The following is a 23,265-nucleotide window of genomic DNA, read 5'->3' on the forward strand; positions in this document are numbered from 1 at the left end:
AGCACTTTAAGCCGTAGTGTGTAGTGTTAGCGCGGTTAGCATCGTTAGCGCTGTTAGCACCGTTAGCATCGTTAGCGCTGTTAGCACCGTTAGCTGAAAGATGCCAGCTCACCGTCGCCACCTTGAGAGGCAATTAAAATGCTCCCAATCTCGTATCTAGCTACTTAAACACCATGCATTCAACAAAAGTATATTGTGTGTTATTTTAATACAATTTGACTGTCGATGTTTAGGTTGGTTTGGTCAAGTTTGCATTTGTAGTTCTACAACTTGGAGCGACATGGAGCTAGACATTTGCATAATGTATCTAATACTTTAGCTAACTATTTCCACCGTGTATCTTTTTAGATCTGTTTTAAAACAGTTTTGACTTCTAACACGTACTAGTGCAACAGCTAACTCAGCGTGTGAATATATTGTAACTGTAATTCATATTTTACAGTATAGAGGAGCTACCCCACTATATCTCTACACATAGCTCCTGGCACCTGCAGAAGTACCCCGGTGCAGGCCGTTCTCTGCACCACATTTCCTTTTCTTTCAACATTCAGACGGGTCGTTTGTCCGATATCTGTTTCAACATTTCCAAACGGCGCGGAACATAAATGAACATGAAAGACAGAAACTCTCGAGAAACCCTTTTAATCACGATAAAGATAAGTAGTCCAACAAAGCGCTGCAGTATTCACAAAAACAAATACAGCAGCGCTGTCTCTGATCATCATTTGATAGTGTGCTGACACGCAAACTCTATTAAGCTGTCTTCAAATATGCAAAAATGATATGATTTTACAATGATTACATATTCACTTCCCCAGCTGGCTGGCTCCAAGCGTCTCCATTTGTCATCGACTATTGTGTCCAATTATATGATTAGCTTTGAACACTCCAGCACTTCGAGAGCTCTCGTGTGTTCTGCCGCGCCGAGTGATTCACAAACAAAGTCATTACAACATGTATTCACACATATCAAATAACAAAACAGATGGCCACTGCGCTCGCCGCCTGATTTGTTTTCCACACGAGTGGTGAAAAAAAAAAAAGAAGTATTTTGTGCGGGGCTGTGTTTAATGCTGACTGTTTTTTATTCCCAAAGAAGAGCAGCTGGCTGTCGCGCTGTTAGATCAGCTCCTATGAAAGACAATCTTGTTTTCATTAATTTCTCTACAACAAAGGCACTTGTTGGGAAGATTTAGAATTACAGCGGGTAAAGCTTCCGGATAATTCATCACAGGGACTTGACAGGAAACTTAATTGTTTTAAATGCCAGTTGCTGTGAGCAGCGTGGCTGGTTTCCCTTTGATGTCTAACAGGTGGGACAGATAGACGGCCCTCTGATGTTTCATTTGACCTTTGACCCCCCCGCGGTTATAAATCCACTTGTAGTCTCCCGGCCGAGAAACCTATCATCGTGTGATGAACTGCAGTTCCCAGAATTCCATGTGAGATGAAAATCTTGTCGTCTGCCTCCTCTTATTAAACGCAGTGTAAATCTAGCCCGGCTGGAGAGAGTCCCTCCCCTTCCGGTGTCCCCCGCGGGACCTTATATCAGACTGAGACGCATGTATTGGAATGTATGTACGGTAGACAATTGCAAGAGACGAATCATGTTTTTGATCCCCTTTGAATTGTGCCACAAACATCAACATATGATATTTGTCAATGTAAAAGATGATTTTGCAAGTCAGGAAAGTTGCAGGTTGCTTTTTAGGTTAGTTTTGTGTGAAACCTTCCCGGTGACCTACGTCTCTCGTCTCGCACGATGAGACGACGCGCGTCACCAACATGGCCGTTAGCACTAATGAAGCGTTATCTTACCTGTTATGTTTTATCCAGCGACTCTTTTTTTATCAGCTGGGAAGCGAAAGAACGACCGAGACCCGTTGACGGTGCGAGTACATCCTGCTGCGAAACGAACTTCGGCGAGAGCCGTCACTTACCCGACTTTTAGGTGTGTCGTCTTTCTAATTACGTATCTTAAGTCTGTGTTTCAACAGTTTTAAAGACAAACTGTGGCTTTCTTTTTTTTACATCATGCTATGTGGAATTCATGGCGGAATTCTAATGGGATCACTAAGTTATTTGTGATTTCACCGTTGGCTACCATACATATGTTTTCTCCAAAATAAGGTCCCATGGTGGTCACCTCGTTACATCCCACAGTCTAACCACTGCACAAACCAACCAAGACCCACATGGACTCCCAGTGTTTATGCTCTTACCACTATTACATGAACTTATCTCTGCGGGAACTTAACTACATTTTCTTATGAAATTGTGGAGAGGAAAAAAGCATTAAAAAACAACCAGAATCTGAATTTCACAGTACAACACAATGTATGTAGTTCTGCCTGCAATTGATCGGCCATAGATAACCATTCAGAGAAATGCTTTGGTGCAATGTGGTCACACCACAGGGCGCCTTGCCTGTCTAATTGAGTAAGACACTACATAGTTACTCAGCTACTCTGACTCACTGTCTGATCCAGTCAAGACTGTGTACGTGTGACAAACACACTAACGAGATTATTTTAACATTTGGCAACACCGGATCAAATTCTTGAGCTCGGGTGACGCTTGTGCTATCAAAACCGTCAGTTTCTGCTCCTTCTTTTCAAATGAGTCTCTTCGTAGACATGAGACCGTCACACATTCAGTCCCCTTCTGTCTCATCGCTCGTCTGCCATTTGAGGAATAACTTGGGGACAGATTGCAGGATCTTGCAGCGCGGCGCTTACACTCAGCGGCAGAGACGTGACATTAAAAGTCTCCCCGTGCAGAAAAAAAAAAGGTTGTCTCTTTTAAGGTTACGGTTGCTTTAAATCTAGTAAATAGCCTCGCTGACATCTCTTGAGGATGTTACTGTAAATGCACTTCAAGTGGCTGAATCATTTAACGTCTAATCAATATGATTCGCGTTGCACCACCAACACACTTTAGTCTGACTCCCGGTTGAGGAAGCCGGTACGTACGACTGTAGTTGACGACTTCTCTGTGCTGAGGTGGGACGAGCGTTTCACTGAATCAAGACTGGAATCTGTGCTTCTGCAAACCCAGTTGAAGTGAAATAAGATGCAGAAACAAAAGTAAAAAAAATAAAGAATCCCTAAAGCAGAGGATGAGAAATCTTGCACCATCCACTTCAAAAAGTAAAGAAAGCACAGTTTTGCTGTACTCTGGCAGGTAGATAAGGTCTAGCTGTGCCATGCTGCCATCACCTGGTAGACGGGCTAACAGCAACTTCCGGGTCGATTTGCGGTGTGTGTGTGTGTTTAAAAGCATGTCTGGTGGCTTCACAAACACGGCGAGGTGACGGCATGTGTCAAGCATGTGCGTGACCTGCGCTTGACATCAGGCAGCGTTGATGGTGATATTTAAGCCACGATGCAGCGCTGAGTTGCAGATGTGGTGCAGGGACCAAAACAAAAGCAGGAACTTTTTTAGAACCCACCATCATTTCCTGTTGGTCTGGTCTCCCCCCGCCCCCCGCCCCACCCCCAGCGTTGAGTCAGGCCCTTTATATAGCTGTTGGTTGACGTTGCTGAGATGAGTTTTGATCTTTATGCATAACAAACGCCGACACGCCGTGGGCTCTGTTTTTAAAAAATAATTGTGAGCTTTATTTCTTATTCGCCTGCATGTTGTTACACCTGAGCCTGAGCAGACTCTCACAAAGATGCACCAGAAAACATCTCAAGTCTCCTGGGTGAGTCAATCAGCTCCGAAACACAGATGTTTTTTGCCACAACAGCAGCACTCCCATACTGTGAGTGTAAATCACGCCTTGGAAATTAATTGCAAGTTTTTGATCCTCCTCATAACGAACCACGTACACAGCGAAGCGTTCAGTGTTGCATTGTGCCAAAGCGCGCACGCTGCTCATCGGCGTAGCTTGTCCGACCGCCGTCTCATATCATTGCGCCGGTCAGGTTGCTCACCGACCGGATGCTGCCGGTGTGCGTGTGCCTGCTCTTCCGCCTCACGCTCCGCAGGTAGTTCCTGTACAGGATCACGCTGATCACCCTGTCCTGGAACTGCTTGGAGACGATGTAGAACAGGATGATGTCCAACACCGTGCTCAGGTTCATCAGGAACGTGGTGAAGACCGCCCAGGTGCTGTACCCCCCGTCCATGCCCGTCCCCACCAAGCGGAGCACCAGGCACACGTGGAAGGGCACGAAGCACACCAGCACTTGGACGATCAGCGTGATGATGATCCGGATGGACTTCTGCTTCACTTTGGGCTTGAGCTTGGAGGTGCGTCCGTGGATCAGGTTGTCCACGATGACGACGTAGCAGCCGATCATTATGCCTATGGGCACCAGGAAGAAGAAGATGAGTCGCACGAAGTTGACGGGGTTGTCGTGGCGCATGTGGATGATGTCTTGCATCTTGACGCAGGTGGTGAAGTTGGAGGCGCGGTCGGGGTCGTCCTCGGAGAAGAGCAGCGGCACGGTGCTGCCCAGGGTCATGAGCCACACGCCGAGGCTCGCCACCACGGCCTTCGGCACGTTCCTCAGCTCTTTGCCGTGCTTCGGCTGGACGATGGCCATGTAGCGGTCCGCGCTGATCAGAGCAAACAGCCACAGGGCCATGCAGGGGTAGAAGATGGTGAGGGCGGCGCTGATGCGGCAGAAAAGGTCCCCAAAGGGCCAGTAGTCCTGGTGGTGGTAAACCATTCGGAAGGGCAGCAGCAGGATGAACGTGAGGTCCACCAACGCCACGTTGATCATGTAGACGGTGACCGAGTTCTTCTTCTTGGTGGTGAGAGAGAACACCCACAGAGCGGTGATGTTGACTACGACCCCGATGGCGAAGACGAAGGAGTAGAAGACCAAGCCCGCGATGCGGTACTCCACCGACCCCTGCTCCGGACGCACAGCGCTGGACTCCACAGACATGTTGGAGAAGTTTAGATCCAGCTTCATTCTGAAACTTAGAGTACAGCAACATGCGCGTTTATTTCACTTGAGCAATTCCTTTATCATCATTTTTTTTTCACTCTTTATAGCCCATTTGTTTTCATGATTGGAGCTGAAGTCCTGTTAATTCACTTCTGTCCAAAGGTCATGTGCTACTAGCTCCTAATGAGGAAAAAGTGATATTTTGGCTGCATAGGTTGTTTCTCTACGTATACAAGTATGGAATTGATTGACTATAAGATGGCTAGTTCTGTAATTTACTATAATCTACAGGAGTACTGATGGCAAGTTTGACAAGAGCAGGACAAGGTAACGCAACTTACTTTTGAACATTATGTAGAAGTTGCTCCTCATGAGTCCACAAAGTTTGAAGTCTAAGAAAAAAACAGTCAGACAGCGTAATAAAAACGGGATCTTTTTTCAGCAAAAGTGAAAAAAAAGTGAAAAGTTCTGTCTTTTAAAGAGGAACTAAAGAAGTGAAACGATTGGGTTTCCAGGAGGTGACAAAGCCAGAGACCACGTCTGTACGAGAACACATCTCCGTGTTTTACAGTTTGCACAACCTGCTGCTTGATAATTTGAATAGCTATTTTTACACGCCGTGCAGCTGCACTGCGAGAGACGGAGGAAGAGAAACAGACCATGCCTGTCTCGATGTGTCATTAATTAAAAAGTCGCATAAACAAGCAAACAGAAGCATTCACACGTCACACGCGGTACAGAGTGGAATAATCTGTGGGGTGAGGGGAACAATGTGGAAGTGAGATTTGTATAGATGCCTGTCTCGATAATAAATCACGTGACTTCTGTGTCTGACATTTAAGCGTTATTTCAACCGTACTGTTCTGTCTGCTCAAAGTGTGGGTGATGATTAAAAATCTGGAAAACTATTTATGTAAAGCTGCAGAATATAACAAATAAGTTTGTCCAGACACACACACACACACACACACACACACACACATTGAGTGACTATAAAACAAGTCTGCCAAAATGACTTTTCCCCCGTCCGTCTGAAAGGTCGGACAGATCAGGTAGCCTTGCCTGAACAATAAAAGACTGCACTCACCGCAGAAATCACACAAACATCTTGACAAGCTCGCGCCAACAGCTTTATGAAGCGGCGCGGGGCGATTTATCGGAGCGCTCGGACCAAAAAAACGGAAGTTGAATGCTTTTTTTTTTTTCTCTTCTCAAAGGGTAATGTGATGGAAACGGTGGCGGGGCTGAACAACGAGGCGTAAAGCCCCCAGCCACTTCCTCTGCAGTGTACTTTCTCTACTTCAGATTCCTTTACAGTATCCACGTAGTCGGAACACAAAGGGCTACAGCTTTTCCACAGTCTGCAATTACAACCCCCTTAAAGAAAATGATGTGCCATTAGAAGTGGGAGTGTGTTTGGCAGGCAGAGAGATGGCAGATTTAGGGCGAGTTATTGATTGGAAAAGTGGGGTCTGTCACAGCACATTAGTTCTCAGGGGAGTAATCCACAGCAGGTTGCTGTGAGAAGCATCTGCTGCTGGAGAGAAGTAATTAAAAACAGGATGTTGAGGCAGTTGCCATATAAACAGGAAATAAGACGGCGGTAATAGACACTTCACGCTGATGCTGTGAGATGGTTTTACACCGCGTCGACTTAATGGATGCAAAGCGCGTACCTCAGGTGAAAAAGCTCAAGGTCAGGCCGGACCCGGATTGAATACAGATTAGTGTGTGTGTTGTGTGTGTGTGTGTGTGTGTGTGTGTGTGTGTGTGTGTGTGTGTGTGTGTGTGTGTGTGTGTGTGTGTGTGTGTGTGTGTGTGTGTGTGTTAGCCGGTGACTACTATGAATTGGGACATTTGGCTCGAAGACGTTGTGCAATCCAAACTTCTCCTAACTGCTACTTTCTATTCCCATTATAGATCTTGTGAAATGAGTACGTCCACGCTTTCCCACGACTCGCCGCACGCCATTTCCTCCTTCGTGGTGTTTGGTTTGACCCTCCATAATAAAGCGTCTATCCTTCACATATTTAGTTTTTGATGATGAACTTACTTCCCTGCTTACTACATAATTATTATTTATTTAATTTTTTTTATCAGGGTGTTTAGTACTGGAAGCTGCTCATTCGGTCTAATTCTTATTCCCAGGAAATAGCTCTCTATCTGCTTGTCCTCTCGATGTGTCTTAAAAAATCTCATGCCAGATGGCGCTTTGTGTTCATTGCAATATGTTGTTATGACAACAGTCTGTGCGATGTTTTCCTCTCTTTGATACTTGTCATGTGGCTGCCTCAGTAAGTCCTCCGCTCCATAATAAATCATTGGTCTTTATTATTCGCCTGTATATATTTATATATGAAACTATATGAGTTTATTTATTCCGACAGGTATCTATCTTCTGTCTTTTTGCACTTCCCTGAAATCATTTTGTGTTATACTCTGCCATTGTTGTTTAATATCAAACAAACAAAGATGAATTGACACTGTTGGATCCTCCTGTCAATATTTAGATGCGGTATAAACTGCCTGTGGAGAGTCCGTTTAACTGCCTGCTGCCGTCGCCACGTTACCCTGTTTCACACTGTCCTCTAGAGGCCGAAGAGAATCACTGCACAGGTCGCCAGAGGTTTGAGCATAAGTCACTATTATAGAGCTATAATATCACGTATTAGATACTTTAACAGTAGTTTTACTTTTCCAGCACAAAATAGCTTAGACTTGTATCCAGGTTATCGTTTTATGTATTGTTCTATTGTCTCCTTTTTTAATGTCGTCTGTCTGTCTTCTCTCTCTCTCTGGCTGCTTTCTGTTTAAAAGTTAAAGACCCCCTCCAGACATTCTTTGAAAGATAAAAACAAGTACTCCACTTTGATTAATAATGTGTGTGTGTGTGTGTGTGTGTGTGTGTGTGTGTGTGTGTGTGTGTGTGTGTGTGTGTGTGTGTGTGTGTGTGTGTGTGCGCGCGCGCGCGCACGCACGTCTTAAAGGGGCAGCGTGTGGCGTTCAGGGAGATCTATTGCAGAAATGGAACATGATATCGCTAAATATGTTTTCTTCAGTAGATAATCACCTGAAAATAAGAAATGTGTTTTCTCTACCATAGACTTTTATATCTATATATGCAACCGTTTGTTTGTGAGACCAGTGAATGTCATTGGTTTAGGCAAAAAAACAACACTTGGTTTGGTTTAGGAGAAATGTCACGAATGCGTCACTTCACGACAACACGTTGGGACACGAACACCGGTCTCATGGTTGAAAGTCCTGTGTGTGTGTGTGTGTGTGTGTGTCTGTGTGTGTGTGTGTGTGTGTGTGTGTGTGTTTGACCCATCAGTTGGTTACCATCTGCAGACTCACCGCTAGTTACCAGCAAATCCTTCATACCGGACCTTTAAAGCTAAACTTTTACGGTGAGCAGAGAAACTCTCCCCCTGCAGCAGATGAACGTGGAAACATGGTTTCAATCTCTGCACGATGGCGGACCCAGTGAAGTCACAACAGAGCTCTGAACTCGTTTCCATGTGGATGAATTGTGCTCCTAGATCCTCCGATGCTTCCGGTCCATCCCTGTTAAAACAAGCGCTTTCCTTTAATCCCCAAAAGAAATCGGGCGACAAAAGAGAAGAGATGAAGCAAATGGCAGTTATATGTGTGAAATACAGTGTTCATTGCAAAGCTGGTGGCTAGACTATCAGCAAGGGACACGTTTCAGTAAATTGAAATTTACAAAATGTAAAATAAAGCATACGAGGAGGTCAATTAGCAAATAAACATAAAACACTACCTTGTGGAAAATGGTGAAAATTCATCACAATTTCTTAAAACCAAAGGGGAAGTTTTTTATTTATTCATTCATTCATTTACTTACCATTTTATTTATCTATTTGTTTATTGATTTACTTAGTTTATTTAGAATTTGCTGGATATTTTGTACAACTAGGTAACGTTTGGCGTTTCTGCTTTAATTAATGGATTATCAACACGGTTCCTGTCGTCGATTGCCCGTCCCGTTTCAGCTCCAGTTCCCTGGTACTCGTCTGGTATTGCTCTGTGGTTACCCAGCAGCATTGAGCTCATGTTTCCACAACAAACAGAAGTGCTAAACTGTGTTTTTGCCCCAAGTAAACACCCGTGTTGCTCTGCGGTTTCGCGGGAGGCTCGGCGGTGTGGCTTTCGCTGGTCGTTGAGCTTCACCATCTGATGCAATTTACTCTGCTGAACTCGGTCTTCACCTGCGCCTTGTTTCTGCGCCATCTGTTGTTGAGGCCTTGCGGATGTACGAGTGTGATCACACGTGGAGAGGGGTTGAGATAAATATCGGCTCCGTTTTGCCTGCTGTTCTATACGAAGACGTCAAAGTGATATATTTTCCGACAAGGGATTTGTAAATGTCTAACAGTCAAATATTAATAATTGCTGAGCATCCGTAACGAAACAAAGAGCAGAATGAGTGTGCTGTGTTATGTCTGTAAAGGACTTCCTCAAAATCCACAACTGTGATCAAAGTCAACATCAAAAAGAGCATTGAAAAGCAAGAGTATCAATCAGCACCGTAATATATAACTATATCATCTATTTAGGAAACCTCACCAGGGAATCAGCATGGTGCACCACCCTCACCAGATGCTCAGAGGAGATCTACAGCGCGTGTTTCTGATTTTACTCTACATCACACTTATAGAGCGTCCTATTACCTGCAGAGGCCCGCTCATGATGGGCTGTTAAAGCGGCCGGGATGTTCCCCGTGAATCATGTTCACATTCACTGCACAATTCTGCTAGGGTGCATGATTTGCATCTGCTGCCAACGTACAGCACAGGAAGCAGTGTGTCCTTTATGTTTAGGTGTAAAGTAATGTGAAGGTGTTGAAAAGACTTGTAGCACATCAGGCCTCTGGTGCTAGCATTCTGCATTCTGCTGCCGACCAACAAGTTGTCTTCTCAAAACCCTAACCTTAGCGGTTTGACACAACCGTGGTCTATATCCTTAAACTTAACCATACTGTAGTTGTATTGTAGAAAGAAATAAGCAGTACATTTTAGAAACTGTCGGCAGAAACATCCAATATCACGGTTTTGTCTGTTCTGCACATTAATAGCTTTTTTGTATTTTGGATATATACCAATATTGTGTACATATTATCTTACATCCAAGTTTAACTATAGTACATTTTTATAGGGGAGCACCACAAGAAGAATTCCAATCTGTTATCAATCACTATTTGTGAACATGAGTCTGTCTCTCTCTCTCTCTCTGTCTCTCTCTCTCTCTCTCTCTCTCTCTCTCTCTCTCTCTCTCTCTCTCTCTCTCTCTCTCTCTCTCTCTCTCGTAGAATGACTCTGTTCTTTTGTACCCAAAAGAACATATGAATACTTTTGCAAGCCACTGTATATATATATGTATATGTATGTATGTATGTATGTATGTATGTATATATATATATGTATGTATATATATATATATGTGTATATATATATGTGTATATATATATATATATATGTGTGTGTTTGTGTGTGTGTGTGTGTGTGTGTGTGTGTGTGTGTGTGTATATATATATATATACGTGTATATATATGTGTGTATATATATATATATTGTAATGGAGTGAGACCTCTGCTCGCAGGAGGCCGCGGACCTCTCGCTCTTTCGTTGTTGTTTGAGCAACGAAGTCACGCTAAGAAAAATCAGCTGGATCCGGCTTACAATGAAAAAGTATTTATAATTCACAAATGCTAAAAAGACAATTACAAACTGAATTACACTGTCAACAGTAAGGAATCGCGAAACCGAGTTCAAACACTCTCCCCCCCTAACCGGCCAACAAACGCCAGTTTACAGTAAAGAAGATCGCCAAGAACTGAACAGCGTCTCTCCGAACAATGTTTTTATACCCAAAAGTCAACGGTTTACATTCAAAATCTAGTAACAACTTCAGTATCTGGCTAAGATTCAATTGTCTCCTCCTGGCCTCAGACAATGCTCTCCATTGGTCCATATGATGATCCTGGTAATATCCGTTGGTCTACCTCCTCGTAAAAGCTCCGTCCATCCGACCCCCGCTTGACCACCGTCCTGTATCCCGCGGCGCCCATTCACCTCCGACCCATCACATCTCCATATATGGTCATGAAAAACTCTGAAACTCTCGCCCTTCCTCTCCTTGCCCTCTCTCTACTCTAAACAGTCAACTACTATACTTCTAGTCTAATACATTCAATTGATTAAGATTGTGTGGTTTAACACTTTTGTAAGTAATATATGTTACACTTATACTATCCTTTACAAGTGAATATACCGTAAACCTATTATACATTTCATAAGTGAATATTTTGTGAACATATGATATTTTATACTTTCTTTAGGTGTGCTTTAAATCAAACTATTGTACTTCTAAACTTAAATTCCTCACAATATATATGTGTGTGTGTATACATATATATATATATATATATATATGTGTGTGTTCACCCTTAAGTAACAATCACAAGTCGGGTCAGATCGAACAAGCAGGTTCCCTGTTAACAAAGTGCACTGGGTGGGGTTTCAAGGTAAAGTGTTGTTTTTTTTAATCTTGTCCAACATACCAAGATATGCAGCAATGCACCAGCAAAGAAGACTGCAAGCTAGTACACATGGATGCAAACAATGCTGGATTCAAAGTACTTCAAAATGTGGCTCCGCTAATGTCGAGTGAGGAATGAAACGCACTCGACACATTTGTTAGACCTCCCAGAATACACACATTGCATCACGGTGAATAGCACTGCATGTAAACAGGACTTCTGTATGTTCACAAGAAAAACTCTGCAGAGCCCCTTTTTTTAAATTAAATGACATCATAGACCACACTTTTATCACAAGGACACGAATGGTAAAAACAGACAGACGTGTGGTGCTTTTCCCACCAGTTAAGGTTCATTCAGTTGGCAGGCAGTTGAAACAGAGTGAACACTTTCCTGAGGTTTTACAATGTGCTGAACTGAAACGTTTGGAATGAAGCTCCAGCTTCTGCCTAACGCCGTGAGGATGGGATCAGATGTGAGGTCATTGTCCGGTTGCAAATATTACACTGTTGCTTTTCATTTGAGTACAGTGCTTCACTCTTCACACGCTGTACATGAGCTAAGCTGTCACTACTTTTTAAATGTGGGTGTGACCTCCGACACGCTCTGCTTCATGCTCATACTCGTCAGTGCGCAAGTCTTTTTCGGGCAGGAGACTATAGCCTTCTAATCTCTGCTTTCCTGAGAAATTCACCAATACTAATAAGAAAATATGTAAATATGTTTCATTCTGTCGCTCTGTTGATGTTCTTTTAAAAGAGAAAAAAAACGTTCCTTATGTAAACAGATTTGGTCCATAATAGCTGGATTTATTTTGGATCCAGATGCTTGGAGTCCCTGGTGGCATAAGTGAGTCCACTTCAATGTTCAAGATGATTCGTTCGAGACACTATTTGACTGGTCTTGATTAAAGTAGGCCTCAAGCGTAAAAGGTCCTCGACTAACTCTTGGTGCCTCAGTTCTTTCATTTACTCTTCCTGATGAAGTCTCCTCTCTGTGAGTCTCTCGCTGGCAGATCCAAAAGTACAACTGTTGAGTTGGATCTTGTTGCCGTCTATAACATCCTTGGAGGAGCCTTCGGGTGATGTCCTCACAGCACTGGAGAAGGACATGCTGACGTGCAGCTTCAGCAGCTTCCGGAGTTTCCTCTTGTAGCCCTTGCAGGCGAAGAAGTAGATGAAGGGATCCAGACAGGAGTTGAGGTTCATCAGGCACACGGTGATGTGCAGCGACACCTGGAAGGCCGTGAGATCGGCGCAGTCGGGGCTCGACACCAGCTTGCGGACCATGTACTGCAGGATGTCGATGTGGTAAGGGCTGAAGCAGACGATGAACACCAGGGACACGCAGCAGATCACGCCGATGGCCTTGCGGCTCCGGCCGGACTTTTCCGTCAGGTGGTTGCTCTTGGCGGAGAAGTGGAGTTTGGAGCACAGGACGGAGTAGCACACGAGGATGGTCACCACGGGCACGACGTAACCCAGGAAGACGGCGCCGATCAGTATGGTGGCGACGTGGTCGACTTTCTCAAAGTTGGGGTACTCCATGCAGGTGATGAAGCCGTCGGGTTCCGCGTTGGTCATCGGCATGCCCACGAGGGGGAGGGTCTGCGCCAGGACCAGCAGCCACACGCCGACGCAGATGTAGCGCACGTTGCTGATCTTCCGGAATCGCGCGAACGGCAGAGGCAGGACCACGGCGATGAAGCGGTCCACGCTGAGGCAGGTCATGAAGTTGACCCCGGCGTAGGTGTTGATGTAGAAGATGAGTCCCGAGATCTTGCACAGCGTCTCGCCCAGAGGCCAGTGGAAGCCCAGGGCGTAGTAGAGGATCCTCAGGGGCAGGGAGAGGGTGAAGAGGATGTCGGAGATGACCAGGTTGAGGGAGTACAAGGTGGTGGAGTTCATCTTCTTCCGATTGGGACGGATGACATGGAGGGCGAGGCTGTTGCCGAGCAGCCCCACCAGGAACACAACGGAGTAGAAAAGAGGCATGAGGACCCGGGCGTAGTTCCGGTGGGCGTACAGGGTGTCACAGGTGGTCTTGTTGGAGTCATTGTTGGGGGATGACAAGGCGACGGTCACAGGCGCAGCAGTAGAACCCATCTTGATGTTTTCGGAACCAGTAACTGCAAATAATAAAATGTGAGACATTTATTTCATTGTGCAATTTTTCTCTCTCTCTCCTCTGATCCAAGATATGTGTATTCAAAGGAAACAAAATCAGACGTGTCAAGCAATGAAACACTGAATCTGTGCCTATGTTGAAATGAAACTCTTTCGAGATCTTGCTTTCAAAAAGGATGTAAGATAAGTTACAGTATTTGTCATTACTGCTGGCAGTTTCATTAACGTATAGAACCTGAAAATGTCTGTAGTCATAGAAGTGTGATGAATTTTAAGATGTTAGAAACAAAACATCCTTTTGATGATTTCCCCACCTATCGAAGGGTCCGATGAAGAATGAATCAATGCACAAGGGTGACATTTAGTTTCTTTTACTAAAAATTGTTTTGAGCAGTTTCAGTGAACTCTCAGCTGATTTATCAGCAAAAACGTCAACGTTCACCTTTTATCTTTGTCCCCAGAGGGCAGTCGTTCCCACAGCTTAAAAGGAACAGAACGAAACATGAAAGAACATAGAATAAAGGGAAGGAGAAGTGGGCTGGAAGTCCAACAACAGACGTCCCTGGTGTTCCACTCACATGTCCACAGTGTGCGTCACAAAGTGGGGGGTTTTTCTGTGGTGTGTGGTGCCACCTTGTGGTTCTTTTTGAGCAAAGCCCAGCAGACACCACGCTTGTCTATTTCCTCAGTCATTGTCACTCACCAAGACTTTGCACAATCAAGCCTTCATATTTCTTGATACAAAAGTTGAAAGTTCAAGTTAACAAAAACAAGTACAAGTCAGATGTGATTTAATCTGCTGTGTGACTGAAGCTGTAAAGCATCTGTCCTGTTTTCACTTATCATTGGACTTGCATATGAAGACACAGCTTATCATTTGAAGGGTACGAGATCATTGGGAGTACATTTCCAACCTGTTTATGAGAATAAAGGATTTAAAGATACAGGAACCGACTCACAGGACATAGCTGTTGTTTTTTGTGCCGTTTGCCGCTAAAAGTGACATGAAGGAAGTCTGTGAACAATAACACGGCATTACAGGGATTCTGAATACAGCTGCAGCACTCTTACTCTGCATTAAAACAAAAAAGAAAAGCGGTGTGTTGAGAGATGTCCTTGTCTATGAGGAAGTCGGCTTCCCCAGGGTGCTCTGCCTTTTAGAATGGCAGGCCGTTGGAAAGTCATATTGTTGGAGCCAAAATTATAACCCGCTCTGCTGGAGCACATGATGCAGCGGAGGAACACGCTTCCTGGCTCATTAGCACAAGTGAAGAAAAATAAAGAGTCACTATTTCTAATATGCCTTTCTTATCCAAGTGAAGTTCTACACATACGTTTAGCAATCTGTAAATGAATCTGTGTTTCATGTCCAGAATATGCTCTGTACTTTTCCAACAACACTGGAGCTGTTGTGAAAGTGGTTCACCTCTTAACCGTGGGTTTCGTAATTCTGATTGATTGCTTTCACTCTGGTGTAAATGTGTATTTTTAGCACCGAATTTCCTTCAGAGAAGAACAAGCTTTTTATTTTATTTTATTTTTTCATAAGAAGATATTAATTATGTTTAAATTACAAAGGATATAGTTTGTATGGGTGTGATGATTCTCCATTAGGTTTCATGGAGTAGATATCTGACACTGGAATACGATACAACCTCACAACGTAAATCCATCACAAGACAAACTGCAAAACTGACACGGCTCAATGTCTTACCCACGGTCACCAGGAACGGTTCAACCTGACCCTTAATGAACAATACAGTGTGTGAAAGAGAACCTACCTTCACGGGTGGAACACGTTTCCCTCTTTGCCTTCAGTCACATGGATCCCGAGGACGTGACACCTCTCGTGCAAAGCTTATCTCGACTAGAAGGGCTGCCCCGACAGCACCGCCTCAAACTCCGTCCTGTACGAGAAGAGCAGCATGACATTCAGAAATCAAGATCTGCTGCAAGTAACCATAGTGACAAAATATCCTGTTTTCTCTCTCTCTCTCTCTCTCTCTCTCTCTCTCTCTCTCTCTCTCTCTCTCTCTCTCTCTCTCTCTCTCTCTCTCTCTCTCTCTCTCGCTCTGCCAACGTGTGTCTCTCCGCCTCTCACTTTTGCTCAACCTTTCAACCTTTCTTTCTGTCAGCACACACTTTTGAAACACTTACTGGTTGCAACCAAAAAAAATGTTATAAATCATGCGACACACTGACGTGTGTAATATGTCATCTGGCCTTTGTTGATTTGATAAAGCGGTGGGGGTAGTTGAGCCATCTGTGTGTGACATATATTGGGAAAGGAGAATCTAGGTTTCATAAAGCGTGCCGTGTGTGTGTGTGTGTGTGTGTGTGTGTGTGTGTGTGTGTGTGTGTGTGTGTGTGTGTGTGTGTGTGTGTGTGTGTGTGTGTGTGTGTGTGTGTGTATATACAGACAAGATCACCTATCTTGTTTTATTCTTATGAAGATACTTATGCTAATACTAATTCACAAATGTTGCACAATAAACACACCACTATTCTCTCTCTCTCTCTCTCTCTCTCTCTCTCTCTCTTTTCAGTTTCTGATCAATTTGCCTTTTGGTTGTATACAAATGAGTGAAATGAGGAACTTCCCCTTTGCTCCAGAAGCACCTTTTGTGTTTTGATGTCTTAAGCTCAGAATGACTTTCAGAAAGACGTTTTCTTTTGACAGAAATAAAAACCTACTTGCTTTCAGACACTGAGTATTAGGTGTTAGCTGGTACTGATTGCACCTGTGATAAGATTTGTTCTGCCCCAAAAATCACCAGTGACTTCCTGTGGTTAGAGCGCATCGATTCCACACAGTATGAAAGCTGAGAGCAGAAAGGAGATGGTTTAAGATCTAGGTGTACGGCAGCGTACCGTCGCTTTGGAGTGCGAGATCAGAGGACATTTGAAATGTAAGATGTGGTCGAGCCTTGAGATATTAAAGGCAAGAAAGTGAGCAGAAGAAACATGTGTGATTAGGTGAAGATTCTGCTCTCAATATTTGGCTCACGGGTTGCGGAGCATATTTACGTTGTGTACAAACTGTGGTTTCCACGCCTCTGAAGTTCTCCCGCCCTTCTGAGCGCCGCTCTGTAGAAGTGTTTCTTTCTAGCATTAATCAAGAGGAATACAACAAAAATTAAGTTATTAAGAATACAATATTTAAATGCTGTTTGACCCAAAATATATATGTATACAAGTATCATATTGTGTTGGGGTTTTTTTTTATTGACCACAACCTTCCTTTGTTCAAAACAAGTCCGGCGGCGAGGCAGAGGAAGCAGCCTGACTTCCTCATGGCCTCGCCTTGTGGGTCTGAGTCACCAGGCATCAGACGGCCGGATCACACACCGATCGCTGACAGACGGCAGACACGGTGCTCTGCCACGGCTATTCATAGAAGACAATGGGGCTGAAAACCAGAGGACCGCTCACGGCGTCTTTACACTCAGTCCCTGGTGAAGTCGGGTTATAGTTATTAAACGATGATGATGATGATGATGATTAAAAAAAGCCCCAAAAAAATTGCAGAAACTGTTGAGAAAATTAGCAGACTTCTCAGAGCATTTGATCAGAATCAGTTTTCGGCATGTCCTGTGCATAAGAAAGGAAGTTATGAGATTAAAAAAAAGGAAATCCTCCATATCTGTTGAACCATAGTTATCTGCTCTAATTTATATGTTTCTTGGCAGACAATGAACCTTACAATAACTGTAATATAGTGCTTTGGTATTCCCCTATCACACACTACTGTTTCTTTTCTTCTATGTATATAAAACTTCTCTTATATGACTCTTACATATATATATATATATATATATATATATATATATATATATACATACATACATACATACATACATACATACATACATATATATTCCCAGTCTGATCACACTGCTGACTGGAGGATAATAAATTTCAGAGAGACCGTTGCTCTGTGGCACTAAGATGACGAGATGTGTCTCTTGACGTTCAGCTGATCAGTTCAATCGCGGACTCCTTTACTAAAAACAACAACATCAGGATTACGTACAGTGCTCTTTTAAAGTGGCACTATCTCGTACACCATATTTCGTGAATGCAGTTTCTGCGTTCACAGCGTGCGGATGGATTAAAGTTGCGTTCTGGTGGTGATGAGTGAAGTGTCTGCAGAGCGACGGCGGGCCTCTCTCCTGTTGTTTAACACGTGGTTAAGATAAGATTGCAACAGTTTACAGGAAACTTCTGTGGTGTTCAGAAGAAAAAAAAGCATTGGTTGGGCAACAGAACGCCAACTTTTGACATTTGATGATCAGAAAGCTGCAATGGTGTTTTATTTATTGAAACAAGATGCATACGTTTTTATGGTAGACATATCGAAAACATCTTTAAGACGTTTAATGAAGTGCTTCTACAGCGGTACAACCATCAAATTATAGTAAATACTTTCTAGCCTAGCAAACAGCAGAATTTAGATTTGCACCGAATGATGCGTCGTTTGTGCTGTGAGGTCAGAATGTGTCAGACAGTGACACCTTTGTGTTATCTCTGCACTCCGTCACATTAGAGTCACAATAATATATATCAGACAGACACTGATGGTCTTGATTGATGGGCTGAAGTGCCCCCAAGGGTTTGGGTTTCCCCCAAAAAAAACAGATGTCAACACTCGAAAATGAAAGGCAAACGCTTTAACCTCAAAGTCTCAGTTTCATTTAAAATCCAAAGTGTTGGAGTACAGACCCAAAACAAATGAAAAGACATCGTCGTAACACTCGAAGCTGCTCTATAGACGTCACATTGAATACAGTGACCTTTTTACTGAGGATTAGTCTGAACTCCTGTTATGTAATGACTACGTTGCAGCCTAATATCAGGCCCGTTTTAAAGGTAATTTGTTGTCTGTATCATTTTCATATATCACTTTGAATAATGAGCCCAACAATACATTTGGAGGGTAGACTTTGCAGTACGTTTAAAGTATCACATGTTCAGAATTCTCCTCTTCTCCTTTTATGCGCAATACATATCATAAAACCAGGCGCCTCTTCTCAGACTCACAGTGTCCTCTTCTGGCTAGAGACGAGTACTGCAGCTGTTGAGGTTCCGCTCATTTACAGTGAGTGGATTCAACAGGAACAGAGCGGGTCAAAGATTTGCACTTTGTTTAGAATATACTTAAGAGTTGTGCTGTAGCTTCGTCACAGGATGGCAGCAATGTGTTCACTGCTCCGTCAGATTCCCCTTCAAATAAAATCATAACAGCATTTTATGAGCACAAAAGCTCTTTTACTGACTACAGTTAACTACATTTACATTTAAACAGATAGTATACACTGCAAGTCCATGGTTGTCATCTAAAAGGTAATAAATATTGATGGAAACCATATTAAATGCGCACAAAAATCTCTGAAATATTGAATCTTGAATGAAATTAAAATGATGAGAAACAAAAGAACAGAACATTGTGTTGTAGTAGCTGTACTTGTGACAGTCTGGGTGTATGTGTGTGTGTGTGTGTGTGTGTGTGTGTGTGTGTGTGTGTGTTAACAACAGCACTGTGTTTATCTGATACTAATACTAGCCTTATTAGTTAGCTCAGCAAAAGTAACAGCCCCCAAACCAAAATAACACTAAAATAACTATTTTTAAATATATATTAATACATTATTTTCTTTATTTTATTGGGAAATGAATGGGTCTACCCCAGTACCACAACGCCATCGCCATGACGTGATTGTCAAAACACCTGAATATGAAGGGCGGACTCACCGAATACGTAACATTAAAGGCTCGACTTCAGCTTCTACCACAAGTTTGGCTTTGCTCTTAAAAGTGAATAACTCCATGCACATGTCTCCTTAATCTTCATACGAAACATTTAGATGGAAGACCGTCAATGCCTTAATGAAAACACTGACTGCACATTTAGTTACATTTGTGATTGACTTTCTGTAGCTTTAAGAGACGCTGTACGCTGTGAATACGGATGCTTTTGACTGGATCTTCTTGGCTGAATTATCTGCAAGTGTAGACATCTAAGCTAGCTGGTTTTAGCTAGTAGCGTTAGCTTGCAGTAAATAGCTGGGCTAATGGAGAAATGCCTTAAGTACTGAATGTGAGACTACAGGATGTATGAATGCCGTGCAGAACGTTACTACTGATGAAAGCAGTACGTCTAGAAACTAACTTCTAGTCATTTAAATAATTAACTTTTGGGAACAAAAGTTGTTCCCTCCTTTTGGTGATTTTCAGAGCGGGGTGAGAGCGTGGCAGGGAGTTGAACGCGCTGGCGAGGAACTTGAGAGGATGATCCACTGTGGGAGCGCTGGAAGACAAGGTAAGTACAGGCAAGCAGTAACACGAGGAATAAACTCACAATTACTGAGCGGCCAAGGACAACTAACTGCCGCTGTGGTTGCAACAACAATCTGGCGATGAGCGGGTGGAAAGCCGGGGTAGACATACTGTTGAGTTGATGGGAAGATGGAAGGCAGCTGGGTAGACTGGACAGGTGAGGCACAACATTCTCAAACAAGCTGTAGATTTGGTGAAATTATGGTGAAAACATGGCATACAGATGTCACAGTGAAGAGACGGATTATGGTGTGGAGTGAATCAAACGCATAGCTCTGGGTTACTGCAAGCATGTGACGACTCCTGACTCCTCCTCATGGGGGGGGGCACGGACGACTAGAAGAGGGCCTTGGCAGGCAATGCAAAGACCGCAATGCAACAGAATACAGTTTAAAAAAAAGAAGGAGCTGCCAGATGATGACAGGCTGAGAAGCCACAAACCGACACTATCCAGGGTTAGACAGTGCAAATGACCAGACCACAAAGCAGGGGCGGCTTTAGGGCGGGGCTACCTTGTGATTGACAGGGGGCTACTAGAGCCGTATATGGCGTCTCTGCCACAGCCTGTCTAACCTGTGTAAAACTGGTGTTCCGGACGGGGAGTCGGGGCGGTCCCTTGGGATCAGACCCCCAGTGCCGTGGTTTGGACCAGCACAATAACTGACTTTCAGAGACCCTATAAGAATAATTTATATCATTTGTCATAATACTAGTTTGTGTATTCTGCATCTTAACAATAGTCAACAGTTATCACTCAAACCACTACAACCCCTTCACCACACAATTTGTGCCGTGAATTACTTTCTGTGCAAAATCACAGGTCACCATTTCCAAAAAAAACAACGCAGGAAATGTTAAAGGTTAAATTTAAATACGGCAGAGAGCGTGCACCTGCTTACATTTGTCAAACGCAAGCAGCAGCCCGACCGCAAGATGTGGGACCCAGCTGGAATGAGGCCCGTGAAGGGGAGCAGGAAAGGTGGGTGAGGAAGCGGTGACAGCACCCATCTACGCACTCCCACACACACAACTCACATGTAGGTGTGAAAGAGAGACGTGTGACACGGTTTCTTTTTGGCGTACCCAAATTTCTTGCATAATATGTAGCTATGGGGACAATATGAAACAGTTTTTTTTTTTAGTAATAAGCACATAAATAGCACAAATTACAGATGTATTTATTAGCAGCTTCAGTGTCCAATAATAAACTAATTACACACTACTTGGTCCGCACACGTGTTTCTCTACAAAAAGGAAGCGAAAGTTGCCGTTGCACTGCATCAATGACCACAACACATTTTACAGAAAAAAAAAAGCTTATTTGGGACAGTTAGGACATTTCCTCCCCCTTCCACTGATTCAAGCAGGATTCTTTCTTACATTACTTTATGACACTACTGCATCACAGACGCATGTTAACAAGAAAAGCAACAAGATATCACGTAAAAAACAGAAATATAATAGATATGGAAGAGTAAATCATACAGTGTTATCAACCAAACGTCATTATTATGAACACTTTTTGTTAATTTTAGCAAATTTGATGTTGCATTTCAAAGTTAATATGAACACGCCACAATATCTCAAGTGAAAGACTTGTCATTTCCTCAGACAGAGGCACCAAAATAGGCCTTAAAGTAGGTCTTCTCTGTGACACTGGTTGTGTATCTCCTGTAAAGCTGAGCTGTGGTTTCTCTCAGGTGTTGTGCTGCTGTTCTCCGCTGTCATTTTGGAAGAGGCGGCGGAAGTATACAGATAGTCCTTGAACAGGCTCAGCACCCGCTTCTTGTAGGTCTTAATGGCAAAGAAGTAGATGACCGGGTCCAAGCAGCAGTTGAAGTTCATGAGCGAAACGGTGATCTGGAAGAGAGAGGGTGGATCATGAGGAGTAGAAATTGACGGGGGGAGTCGTTCGACAATCAAACGAACAAGCTACCGGTCCTACCTGCAGGGACACCTTAAAGGCCTTCAGTTCCTCGCATGTTGCCTGGTGGTGTATCTTTCTGGACATGAACTGCATGACGTTGAGGTGGTAAGGGCTGAAGCACGCGATAAAAGTGAGGAGGATGAGGAGAATGATGGTGTTGACCCTGTGATTCCTCCTTGATCGACCGGTCACCGAGTTCTGCTTGGCCGCGGCTCGCAGCTTCAGGTTGATCTTGGCGTAGCAGCCGGCGATGACGGCGAGCGGACAGCAGAAGGAGACGACGCAGGCCAGGAGCAGGAGATAAGGCGTGAAGCGGGAGCCCTCGAAGTTGAAGTACTCCATGCAGGTTCTCCTCCCCTGGTGCTCGCGCAGCATGCTGCGGAACAGCAGGGGGGCCACCTGCAGGGAGACCAGGGCCCAGACCACGCAGGAGACCCTGCGAACCACCCTCACGCTTCGCAAACACTGCAGCCGGTGTGGATGCACCATGGCCAGGTATCGATCCAGGCTGATGCAGGTCATGAAGCCAATACCTGGTGGAAATACGATGGATACGCAATGTAGTTTCTGCTTAACGCATGCAGAGCAGAATGGCAAAACAAATACATAATTCCACTGATAATAACCAAAGGTAGAGATCATAAATGTTGAAGGTGTTTCCACCATACTGGTCCCATTTTAATAATTTGAATGGTCAACAAACTTTTTACACTTCATATACTTGGGAGTGTATGAAGGTTGGATGCACATTTTGAATGCACTCTTCAGCGTATACTGTTTTTTTTGTCCTATGCTTATGTCTCTTGCACATAAAGTTAAACGTGGAAACATAAAGTCTGAACGTGGAGATCTGGTTGCATACGTCTACAAAGTGTAAAAACACAACATTGGTTCACAACAGAACCAATATTACCTGCATATGTATTTGCGAAGAAGAGGAGCGTCGTCAGTCTGCAGAGGAGGTCACCAAAGGGCCAGTCAAAGTGGCGGATGTAGTAAATAATGCGTCCGGGCAGCGCCAGTGTGAACAGGGCGTCGGACAGCGCGAGGTTCACCAGATAGACGGAGGTGGAGTTGAACTTCTGCTTCCTCTGGCAGATCACGTAGAGGACCAAGCTGTTGCCGCAGGCACTGATAATGAAAACCACAGAGTAGAAAATTGGGAAGAGCACCACGGCGGACCTCTGGTAGACAAACACGTCGCAGCTGCTCTGGTTTGGAGGGTTTGCGGCGGAGTCCGGGGTGATGTTTTCAAACGCCATCTCACCTGTCATACTGAGAAAAGTGTGAAAGTCATAAATCAAAAGGCAGAAAACAAGAGTGCAAAAGGAAAACAAAGGAGAACTGAGCTTTACAGGAGCTACAGATCATACATTTGTATACTACTTACAACAAGAGATACGGTTCCC

The 23,265-nt window shown here is 43.9% G+C and overlaps 3 protein-coding genes across 4 annotated transcripts; all 3 read right to left on the reverse strand.

Moving 5' to 3' along the window:
• Positions 1 to 3,592: 3,592 nt before the first annotated feature.
• gpr18 (G protein-coupled receptor 18) lies at positions 3,593 to 6,079 on the reverse strand. 2 transcript variants are annotated; one of them, XM_068702109.1, is made up of 3 exons: positions 5,992 to 6,079; positions 5,246 to 5,296; positions 3,593 to 4,935 (listed from the first exon to the last, which is right to left on the reverse strand). In XM_068702109.1, the coding sequence occupies exon 3, from the start codon at positions 4,926 to 4,928 to the stop codon at positions 3,909 to 3,911; it is 1,020 nt and encodes a 339-aa protein (XP_068558210.1). In that variant the 5' UTR covers positions 4,929 to 4,935; positions 5,246 to 5,296; positions 5,992 to 6,079; the 3' UTR covers positions 3,593 to 3,908. The 2 variants fall into 2 exon arrangements, with proteins under 2 accessions (XP_068558210.1, XP_068558211.1); XM_068702110.1 differs by lacking the exon at positions 5,246 to 5,296.
• A 4,524-nt stretch (positions 6,080 to 10,603) lies between these two features.
• On the reverse strand, positions 10,604 to 15,577 carry gpr183a (G protein-coupled receptor 183a). The gene is made up of 2 exons (XM_068702139.1): positions 15,375 to 15,577; positions 10,604 to 13,595 (listed from the first exon to the last, which is right to left on the reverse strand). Exon 2 carries the CDS (start codon positions 13,570 to 13,572, stop codon positions 12,436 to 12,438), a length of 1,137 nt encoding a protein of 378 aa, XP_068558240.1. The 5' UTR covers positions 13,573 to 13,595; positions 15,375 to 15,577; the 3' UTR covers positions 10,604 to 12,435.
• A 5,573-nt stretch (positions 15,578 to 21,150) lies between these two features.
• Positions 21,151 to 23,259, reverse strand: si:ch211-184m13.4 (uncharacterized protein LOC798560 homolog). Its single transcript, XM_068702115.1, has 4 exons — positions 23,247 to 23,259; positions 22,770 to 23,131; positions 21,875 to 22,389; positions 21,151 to 21,789 (listed from the first exon to the last, which is right to left on the reverse strand). The coding sequence occupies exons 2-4, from the start codon at positions 23,128 to 23,130 to the stop codon at positions 21,562 to 21,564; spliced, it is 1,104 nt and encodes a 367-aa protein (XP_068558216.1). The 5' UTR covers position 23,131; positions 23,247 to 23,259; the 3' UTR covers positions 21,151 to 21,561.
• Positions 23,260 to 23,265: the final 6 nt, after the last annotated feature.

This window comes from Cebidichthys violaceus, unplaced genomic scaffold (genome assembly GCF_023349555.1).
Source record: "Cebidichthys violaceus isolate CVI_PGR_0920_01 unplaced genomic scaffold, fCebVio1.0.p SCAF_80, whole genome shotgun sequence".
NCBI lineage: Eukaryota > Metazoa > Chordata > Actinopteri > Perciformes > Stichaeidae > Cebidichthys > Cebidichthys violaceus.